The 11,171-nt window shown below is 49.6% G+C and overlaps 1 protein-coding gene across 1 annotated transcript in view; it reads right to left on the reverse strand.

Moving 5' to 3' along the window:
- Lyrm9 (LYR motif containing 9) overlaps nt 1-9,778 on the reverse strand; it is a 13,384-nt gene extending 3,606 nt beyond the window's left edge. The window contains exons 1-2 of the mRNA XM_005349435.2: nt 9,752-9,778; nt 1,239-1,379 (exon numbers count right to left, since the gene is read on the reverse strand). Of these exons, the coding sequence (XP_005349492.1) occupies nt 1,239-1,364 (126 nt within the window). The 5' untranslated portion in view covers nt 1,365-1,379; nt 9,752-9,778. The remainder of the gene's footprint in view (nt 1-1,238; nt 1,380-9,751) is intronic.
- Nucleotides 9,779-11,171: the final 1,393 nt, after the last annotated feature.

Consider the following 11,171-nt stretch of genomic DNA (forward strand, 5'->3'; position numbering starts at 1 on the left):
GGAACTAGCTCTGTCTCGAACTCACAGAGATCCGCCTGCCTCTGCCTCCCGAGTGCTGGGATTAAAGGCGTGCGCCACCACCGCCCGGCTCACTGTTTCTCTTTTTAAGATGGGATCTCACTATGTAGCCCTGGCTGGCCTGGAACTCACTAAGTGGACCAGGATGGCCTTGACCTTGGAGAGAGAGATCCTTCTGCCTCTGCCTCTTGAGTGCTGGGATTAAAGACGTGTGCCACCCCCGCATCTCAGTTGTTTTTCTTTCCTATATCTGTATGGAGTTTATCATTTAGCTCCTTACATTTTTTATTATTTTGTTTGTGGTATGGGTGTTTTGCCTTGTATGTCCTGCACCACGTGACTGCAGTACCTGCAGAGGCCAGGAGAGGGCACTGGATCCCTGGAGCTGCTCCATGGGTGCAAAGACTAGACCCTGAACCCTCTGGAAGAGCTGCCAGTGCTCTTACCCTCTTGGCCATCTCCCAAGCCCCGGAAGTGATTTCTTATACGAAGTGAGCATAAAATGCAAAGGACTGCCGACCAGACTTCCCAGTTAACACTCTCCTGCGCTGGCGTTATCGCCCTTCTCATACAGAAGCATCTAAAGAAGCTGCAGGCACTGTGCCTGTGTCCCCTGAAAACCTGAGTTTCCTAACAAAGGGACAGCAACCAAACTCAGAAAATTAGCATCGATGTAGTCATTACCTAATCCATAGCCTGCACTCTAGTTCCCGTCTGGTACCTGTTTCTCTAGCATAGGGCCTCTTGTTTACGGATGACATCCCTTCAGTCACTGTTAATCTAGAGCTGCTTGCCTTTCCTGGTGGTCCAGAAAACTTTGTTTTGCTTTTATTTATTGTTATCTATGATAGGTCTTCTTACTGGGACCTGGGGCTCACAATCCTCCTGTCTCTACCTCCCCAACGCTGGGATTACAAATGCAGGCCACCGCCCAGCCTTCTCTGGGTGTTCAACTCTGGTCCTCGTGCTAGCATGGCAAGCACTTTGTCAACTGCGCTCCCTCGCCCACCTCTACCCAGTCTATTTTCATATCCTCTGATCTGTCTCCTTCAGGGCTTAGCACAGTGCTGAGATGCCAGCTGACACAGCCACTGTGCCACAGACGGAAGCCAGAGGTCAGCTGCCCACTTTTGCAGTGCCTCTTACAAAATGTCTAGGCCCGTTCCATGGCAGCTGTGCCTCTGCCCCCCAGCAGACACCTCCCCCAGACCTGCTCCCACCTGCCTGACAGCATGCTTGTAGTGTTCCTGGATGCCCTTGGTTGGCAGCTGCCGGCAGCAACGCAACAAGTAACGGTACAGCTGCAGCGGTGTCTGGACAAGCTCTGCCCCCGGCAGTGGGGCCATCTGTGAGTCCCGGCCCTGAAAAACACAGAACATCACTTTCATAGATATCAGGCCAGTTCCAGAGAACCTGGTCTCCCATCCCAGCCCTCTGTGACCCATTTGCACAGAGGCTAGGCCCCCTAGTGGCCCAATCCCAGAACCTACACCCTGGGCTGGGCGAGCCTTAGCATAGAGCAGGCCCACAAGTACCCCATGCAAGTGTGGAGGGAGATATGCCACCTTAGCCTACAGTCTTCTAAAGCTCAGGTGGGAGGAGGAAAGAGGAAATGGGCAGAAAACACCGGGCAGAAAACGCCAGGCAGCGATCAAGGTTGCCGACAGCACATATATCCTAGTTGGGGCATCAGGCAGGAGGGCGGGAAGCCCAACGGTCCAAAGCTGCTAATCAAAGTATTGCCCCAAAGCCAGACGCACTGGCAAGACCAGAGTCTTCAGATTTCCGAGCTGGAATGGCAGGCAGTGTTGAGCGGCCTGATGAGGATTCTGGAAACTGAACTCGGGTCCCCTGGAAGAATAGTATGCTCTCTTAACCATTCTATCACGTGTTCTTCCAAAAGATCCCACAAGTCAATATGAACTTTTTCTTTATATATGTGTGTGTGTGTATAGTGTGTGTGTGTATAATGTGTGTGTGTGTCATAATACCAGACCTGACACCCCATTGTTACTCCATTCTCTCCCACACTTGGGACCAAGTGAGCTCTGACCCACTGTTCCAGATGCATCCATGTCAGCCCCAGGAATTCTTCCCAGAAGTTCCAGACTACCAAGGACATCAGTTCTCTACAGCTCCACATGGCAGTGCTGCCTTCGCGGACACCTCTCCCTCTGGGAACCTCTTTCTGACTGTCCTCCTGGGAGGGAGTGACTCGCTGCTGCCATGCAGGTGTCTCTCACCACTGGGCTGTGCCCAAGCCTCGGCACTGTGCCTGGCCCTCAGCAGGCTTCACACTGGATTAACTGAACCAATCGACCCATTATCTCTTCAGTACAGGCTTGGGGTGGGGGTGCTCCCTGTGTGCCAGAGGAGGAGTCAAAGGTAGAGACTGGGTGACAGGTGTTAGTTTTAAAGAAGCAAGGGCGTAGGAGAACGCCCCAGACTCTAGCTCCGTCGGATACCCCGACAATAAAAGGGAACCGTGACAGGCTGAGTTCAGAGGCGACTACGTTCTATTTCAAGCATGTCTTTCTGAAAAATACACGCTCGTCTCCACAGCTACATTGGCCATTTCCTCACGTCTCTTCCGGCTCGTGCTCTGCCACTGGAGTGGTCTGCCCCGACCATACATTCTCCCTCCTAGCAAATGCCAGTTTTGCAGAACTCAGGGTGCACACGGGTTCAACCTGCCTGGCCAACCAGACTCCGGGATTCACACACGCAGGGATTAGATTGGAAAAGACCCCTCCCCAACCAGACTCCAGGATTCTCACACACGCGGGGATTAGATTGGAAAAGACCCCTCCCCAACCAGACTCCAGGATTCTCACACACGCGGGGATTAGATTGGAAAAGACCCCTCCCCAACCAGACTCTGTGATTCTCACACACGCAGGGATTGGACTAGAAAAGACCCCTCCCCAACTAGACTCAAAGTCCTCAAGGGATGCCATCTTGCCTCCTCTTGGCTCCAAGCAGAAGGCAGAGCTGGAACTTGCCAGAACAAAGTCCAAAGACCTCATTTAAGCCTTAGAACGCTTCTCCCATAAAAAAGCCTGGACACCAGAACTCTCAATAGCCGGATCATTCACTCCGATTACCAAACCAGCCTGGAATGGTGGTTCTGTTACCTTTGACCCAAAGAATTCCCACAGATCTTGACTCCCCACTTCTACTTCCAAGGGTTGGGGGTGTGGCTCAGTTGGCAGAGCACCTGTCTAGCATGAAGGATGTTCGGGGCTCAGTCTCCCACACTACAAACAGAAGGCATGGTGGTACAGGCCTCTGGTCCCAGCATTACAGCGATGGAGGCAGCGAAGTCAAAGGTCAAGGTCATCCTCAACCTCTTAGTGAGTTTAAGACAACCTGGGCTACAGGTCTCAAAAAATAAAACTCTATAACCCACTTCAATGGTTCCGGCAGTAAGGATGTCTAAGCAGGACAGGCTCTTCAAGTCCCTGCTATCACCCTTCTGACTAGCCCTGGTTTGGCCTGGCCAGCAAAGGGGAACCCCATAAGCTGTCATGGGCAGGACCCTGAAGGGCAAGCACAGAGGACACACTGCAGTCCCCACACGACAGGCAGCTCGGCTGGCAGGCTTCCCCAGACTATATAAAGTGCTAATCAAATATTGTAAAATGCTAGTCCAGAACAGATGGTTACCATCTGCATCCTCAAACTTAACATTTGGAAAGAGAACAACTTGGCTTTGCTGCTTTAAAACCCAAGCAATACTTAGTAACCAACCCAGCAAGTATGGGCGGAATATTATTTTCAGCTCAATTATATTACTTAGTCATTCTCAGTAATAACAAGTAGAGAATGCATATGTGGGTCCGCTGAGAGGAGCTGAACTAAAAATGTTTTAATTTAATTTAAAGTGTGGGTTTACTATTATTAAGGGGCATGAACCTCCCAGCTCCATTAGCACAGCTACAGTCAAGCCCTCTGACCCTGGGAATGCTCATTTCTCTCACTGTGCCCTTCGGACTTGACCTTAGCCTCACAGCCCAGCCCTGGGCCTCGGTTAGAGCTCCATCTCCCAGGCAACCACACTAAGATCGCCACCTGCAACCCAACTACTCCCTTTCCTTCGATCCCTGAGCCCCTGGCTTGAAATCCCATTGAATTCCACCTCTCTGTGCCTCTTAGATTTATGGCCCCTTCTAGTCCAGATCCGTTCTGTCTCAGCTGCCATAGGCTGGAGGTGACCTCCTTGCCCTCTCCCCATTTCCCTATCTGTTCTCCACCCCACAGCCTGACTGAACCTGAAACATGGTTCTCAGGGTACCCAGTCCCCTCCAAACCCCAGTATTCATTCCCATAACTTGTTATTCTGGCAACTTTCCTCAAAATGGGGAATAGCTACTTGAATTTATTTTAAGCAGCCTACGAATGGACATCTTTTCATCATAATGATGTAATATTTACCTATATAAGTAAGAAAAATTCAATTTCATAGATATTATGTTTAAAACGGTTTTGGTTTTGCTGTTGTTTTAAGGAATGGGCACAGAAACGTACCAAGCAAATCAAGATGCAGTCAAAATGAGGAGCTAGCAGAAACAGTGAGAGTGGGGATGAGTAGGGACGGTGCCGGCCTGCAGAACACACCCAGGTTCCTTCCCACGGCCCAGGGAGTCCAGTGTCTGCCTCGCCCATCCCTCAAGCCAAGTTCAGGCAAAATGAGCTCTAGCTGGGGCAGTGTGGGGCAGCTGTGTCTAGGGATGGTCTCCACACCATGACAGGTGACAGAGGGCTTGACATGAAAGAGACGTATTAGTCTTCGTCCTCAGAGAAGCAGAACCTTTAGAAGGTGAGTGTGTGTGTAAGGGGGTGGCTGTGTGTGTATGTGTGAGTGTGGGCATGGGTGGGGGGTGTGAGTGAGTATGTGGGGGTGTCTGTGTATTATTGTGAAGAGCCACCAGGACCATGGTAACTCTTATAAAGGAAAACGTTTAATTGGGTGACTTACAGTTTCAGAGGTTCAGTCCATTGTCATCATGGCAGGACATGGAGCTGGAGAAGGAACCGAGAGTGGAGACGGAGCTAATCTTGATGTTACAGTCAACTCAACAGGAAGTGAACTGTCTCACTAAGTGTAGCTTGGGCATAGGAGACCTCAAAGCCCACCCCCACAGTGACAAACTTCATCTAACAAGGCCACACCTGTCCCAACAAGGCCACACCTCCTAACAGTGTCACTCCCTATAAGCTTATAGGGGCCAATTACATTCAAACTACCACACTGAGTGAGTATATGCGCGTATTACAAGGAATGTGTCATGTAATTCTGGAAGCTGGCAAGCCCCAAATCTGCAAAGCTTGACTCTAACCCTAAGAGGGAAAGTTGCCAAGAAACCAGGAAGAGTCTGTTCCAGTTCAAATAGCTCCAAGAGAAGAGAATTCTTTCCTATGTTGGAAAGGCTCAGGCTACCCAATCTACAACAGTTAACTTGTAAACATCTAACGCCCTCCAGATAGTGCAGACATAGCAGCCACTGAGGCCAAGGACCACCCAGGACCACTGAACTGTGCTGCAGGGAACTCCACATCTTCTGACCTACATCTCTAACCGTAAGACTGCCACAGGCACAGGTAGAGAACAGGAAGAGAGAACGTGGCTTCAACTGTAAACAAATCATTTTGGTTTCCTAAATTCTTTTACAATATCCTATAGTGGTCAGGCCTTTAGGGGACTAAATGAGACTGGAGCTGTGGCTCACCAGGATGACTGGAGTTCACAGAGCTCCACCTCCCTCTGCCTCCTGAGCACTGGGATTTAAAGGTGTGCGCCACCAAGCCAAGCCTAAACATGTGTTTTTAAAAAGACTGAATGGAGCCCATTTACATGAATGAAGACAGTCGGCTTGACTCAGTCTACTAATTTAAACCTAAAAACACTCTCCCGGAGACACCCAGAATAACACTTGCATCCATTCAAGCTGACACACAATGAAAACTTCCTAGTAGAAGTCTACAACCACTTGTTGACAATCCTCTTCCCTCGGCCTGCAATGCCCCTGTGGCATCTGACCGCTGGCCTCACGCTTCCACACTCAGCTCTGGGTCCAGCACCTCCTGGGGGCCCTCACGAACACAGAACACCCCACACCGCCCTGCACCATGCTCAGGTCACCTGTGGTGACCACCCTGCTTCGCGCTAGCCCTGACTTCCAGCACCTGTGTACAAGGACAGCCCTGCCAGGCATTCTCCAAGGGAGGTTCATGTTTTATCAACCTCCCACCAAAACCTTCCGCAGCTGTACTCCAGCTGACACTGTCGAGCTGGTACGAGACTCTGCCAGCGTTATGAGGATTGCTTGATACTGTGGTTGTGTAGTTCGCGCTTATCCGCAGATGATGCAGGTGCAAGCATTAAGAAGAAATACATTACAGGCTTTGCAGCCATTCCAAACAGTTCAACAAAAGCCAGTCTGCAGAGAGAAGGGGCAGACTAAGAAGAGACACAAATGTTAAGAGCGTTTCTACTCGAGGTCTGAGCTCTGTTCTGATCCAGCGAGTCCACCACCCACATCTAACTCTCGAGGTCCCTTTGTCATCCTCTTTCCAGAACAGGGTGAAGACATTGCCATCTCCCCAAGGTCCTGCCCCACTCTGTACTTCTGATGCTTCCACATCCTTCCCCCTCGCCCCTCCACTCTCAAGCACACGGCCCCCGTGTGAGAAACGGGTTGACTGTTCTGACCTGTTCCATGAGCAATGACCCTGTCAACTCCCTATGACCTGAGAATTCAAGGAATGCAGCCCAGACTGCATTCTCTACTCAGACCCTAGGACCCTGGCATCCACTTCAAAGCACCTTTCCCCATGAACTGTTACTAAGTCTGTCTCCCCATCTTGTACTGCCTTAGACAATCACAGTCGGTCGCACAGTCTTTGGGGTGGGTGCCTGACTGTTCATTAAGTCATCTGGATACAATGAAAGCACAGAACAATCACACACACGGACAAAGAGAATTAGTCTGGTCTGCCATCAGCACAGCTCCTCCATGCAATGTCTCTCCAAGCAGCTGAGTTTGCAGTCTTCAGGAAACCACTGAAAAGACCTGCTTATCCAGAATCTTCCGAAAAGCTGCTGTCGTATTTGATCACCTTCCCACAAAGAGGCTAATTAGTCCCTAGTAATTGTGACAGTTTTTCCATATTCTACCTCATTAAGTACAGCAATACTAGAGGGTAGGTCTTGTTGCCCCCATTTTATAGATAAGAAAACCAAGGCTCAGCGAAGCTATGGTTTGTCAGTGGCCATATAGTTGTGCAGTCGGGAAGGGAACTAACCCTAAGCCTGTTTGATTCTGAAGCCTCCTTGCCATATGCTAAAATGAGTATGCCTAATAACATTACAGAAGGCTGGAGGGTAACCCAGTGAACTGCCTAGTGTGTGCAAGGCCCTGAGTTCAGTCCCCAGCACTAAAAGAAAAAAGTGCTGGCCAGATCATGACCAAGGTCCCCAGCCGCAAAGAACTCTCCTGGGCTTATGCAAGAGCGGGCTCGGTCACTGACACACACTTGTCTGGACTATTAATTCACAACTCCCTGCCTTTCTGGAACACACGTGCCTTACAGCACCCTCTCTCACAGAGACTGAAAAAATTCAGACTAATGTCAACTACACAGGGAAAAAAGAAAGGGATACTTTGAAAACAAATCTTAAGGTGGGCATTAGTGGAGCACGCCTTTAACCCCAGCACTGGGGAGGCAGAGACAGGTAGGGCTCTGTGAGTTCAAAGCTAGCCTGGTCTAGATTGGGTTCCAGGACAGCCAGGGCTACACAGAGGAAAAAACAAAACAAAACAAACAAACAAAAAACCTCACTGAGTGGTAGGATGACTTAGACACAGGCCTTACAACCTGAGTCCAAAACCCCCTGGATCCCACAAGGTGGCAGGAGAGAACCAGTTCCCAAAGGCAGTCCTCTGACCTCCGCGTGTGACGTCACGCACAATTTACAAAAACGAATGGACCTGGTGGCAAACCGCTGTAATCCAGTTCTCAGGAGGTAGAGGCAAGAGACTTGGGAGTTCAAGGTCCAGCCCCAGGCCACAGAGCAGGCTCGAGGCCAGCCTGGGCTATCCAAGATCCTATCTTAAAACAAAACCAATTTACAAAACTCAAAAAAGACCATGATCTATTACAGGAAAGGGGGGCAGTGGCACAAGGGGACTTCCTGGGTGCCAAGTGGTACTGCTGGCACAGCAGGCGAAGAAGAAAGGACCCAGCCCTTGCAAGGTCACTGCCCTTTTTCCTAACCTGTGTCCTAGCACAGGGCATCTAAAAATAATTCGAAAAAGAGTCATACATTTAAAAAGATAATGGAACTGCAGAAAATAACCCGAAATCATGCCCGATTGAGCACTGATAAAAGCTAAATTAAGCCTGCACCAGCCATTTTTTAAAATATGCAATTAATCTTCTTGATGGAGGAAAGTTGAAAAATAGGAATGGTGTGCTCCCTGCCCCCGCCCACCCCAGGGCTCCATCTGGCATATTTATGTTCTGCCAGCCAGCCTGCCTCCCCTAGCCCTCTACCACAGAACGAAGGTCAGCCCAGCCTCCCCTCATTCCCACTGGCACAAGCTTAGGGTATAGCTCTATGCTCATCCCTGTGGGAGGTGAGGATTTTGGAGATGAATCCTGGGGGCTGACCACGCCAGGCAATCTTTTACCACGGGGCTGTTCCTAGCTCCTGATTAGCAGGTAACTAAGCAGTCTCTTCCTTTTTGGTGCCACCCAAGGACATTTCACACTTTAGCCTTCCTTTTCGTTGCCCCCCCCCCCCTTATACCCAGAGGACAAGCTTGTGATAGTTAAGACTTCAAATGAGTCCCAACAGCCATTACAGGGAGAATGGCGAGATAAAACCTGATCCAGGCAGACCTTGTAAAAACATTCTATAATAAAAAGAATGAAGTGCTGATTTATGCTACCGCGTGTGAACCTTGAAGTAGGCGTGCGAGATGCAGAAAACCAAAAACAGGGGGCTACATAACGTATGATTGATTCTGAACATTCTATGAAGTGTTCAGAATTTGGCAAATCTATGGAAAGTGGAGAAGTGGTTGCCTAGAGCAGAAAAAAAGGAAAGGGACTGGGGAAGGGCGTTGCCTGAAAACGGAGCTAGGTTTTTTTGCTTGTTTTTTCGAGACAGGGTTTTTGTTGTTACTTAGGCACAATAAATATTCTAAAATCCAGAGTGGTGGCAGATATACAACTGCCAACTGCGCATCTAAAGGTTATTAAACGTGTGCGTTTTAAATGGGCACTGGCCGACAATCCCAGTATACGTGGGAGGCTGAGGCAGGAGGATTACGAATTCAAGGCCAGCCTAGGCTAAATATTGTAGAAACCAAAATGATCCCAGTTACTCCTGATAACAAGGTGTTCTCATAGACCGACTGAGAGAAGAGGGGCGCGTCTCCTCTTTGAAAATCAAAGATCGAAGCTGCTCCATTGGAGTGCGGATGCCAGCAGCACATGGCGGAGACTAGCTCCCTGCATCCTCCCAGCCCGCATCCCGGCCTCCCACGCTCCTCCACGGCGCCGGGACTAGGCCTGCGACAGGTGCCGCCGTCTCTCGGGGAAGCCCGGAGCACCAGCAGATCGCCCCAGGGCTTCCACAGATCCCGGCCCTGCAGACAGCCTCGGTAATCCCCAGCCCGCCCACGCCGCCCGAGTCCCCGCCCTGGGCCCACGCAGCGGGGCTCACCCGCCTTCCGGGCGGACGCCAACTCGAGACAGCGCGAGCAACGAGTGCGCCTGCGCGGCGGAAGCCAGCGCAGCCCCGCCCCCGCCCGGTGCCTGAGCGCCCTCTGCCGGCCGCCAGCGGGACTCGGTGTCCTACTGGGTGCGGGCATCCTGATCCGACCCCACCCAGTTGGCCCTACCCACAGCCTTCTTTTCCTCGTCTTCCTTACTTAACCTTGGCTACAAGCCCTGGAAGCCAGCTCTTCCTTATATTCCCAAGAGTAGATTGTGCTAGAATATTAGGGGTGCTCAAGATCTTTGTAAAGGCTTCTTGGAGGACTTATCCCGAACCTCTCGTGTTGATGACCGGAATTATGTTTGGAAAGGAGTCTTGCATTTTGAGTCGCTTCATCAAATTACAGTCCCACAACACCTGTCAGAAGAATACATATGACAGTAATAGGCATGCTTCTTTTCAGACTCAGCTATAATTATAATTGAGGGAAAGAATACAGAATCTCAACTCACAGCTATTGCCAGGATCATTCTTTGAAAACGAAATAATGCTGATTCATTAAATGGGCTCTCCCCACTTGTGCATGTTTAAAGGCAGAATGCTTCTCTGAATTGACTTAAATGCAAGTTTTATATCCTGAAAGAAATAAAGATGAGTCTTTATCGGGAGACAAACGCCCTGTTCAATGAAGCTGCAAGCTTCTCGGGGCTGCTGTCTGAAAGGCAGTGATGGGACCAGTGGATAACATTGCTTCTCTTCACATGTCTCTCTTCTCTGAGGCTTTTTAATCCTGTCTGTATGAAAAGCCCGATTTCCTTACACACACTCCTTGTGTAGTTGCTTTAACAAGACAGTTTCTTATAATGTCTCTTTTTCTTCATTTTTAAAAAAGAAAACATGGCTATCTAGCAGCACCCAGAAATCTATTTTCCTTCCTCTTAGGAAGCAGGGGCTATCTGTTAACAGAACTTTTTCTTTTCCCCGTTTCTTTTCTGTAATTCCATTCCACCCCCCTACCAGCACCCCTTTTTTTCTCTTTACCTAACACACTACACTGTCTCCAAACCAGTGTGGGAAGATTCCGCCCCTGGAATACCCAGATAATTACCTTCATTTATTTTCAATATGTAGACGTGGACCAAATATATCTGAAAGATCCAATCGGGCCCTCATAAATCAGCCCTCTTATTTATCTATGCATAATCAGGGCACATCATTAGCACAGATCCAATCAATAAATCATTATACTTTTAGAGCCCTCACTAGGAACACTCTGCAGCAAGACCATTCCACTCTCGAGTTCAACATTAGGAGTCTTTCACGTTTTTCAGCAATTTCACAGTCTGTTCTCTCATCCCTGCTCTTTTGTTCCTAGATCTCTGTGTTCCTGCTTCAGAAGCCTCATCCTAATACCTAGGGCTCATAA

Source organism: Microtus ochrogaster, chromosome 7 (assembly GCF_000317375.1).
Source record: "Microtus ochrogaster isolate Prairie Vole_2 chromosome 7, MicOch1.0, whole genome shotgun sequence".
Lineage (NCBI taxonomy): Eukaryota > Metazoa > Chordata > Mammalia > Rodentia > Cricetidae > Microtus > Microtus ochrogaster.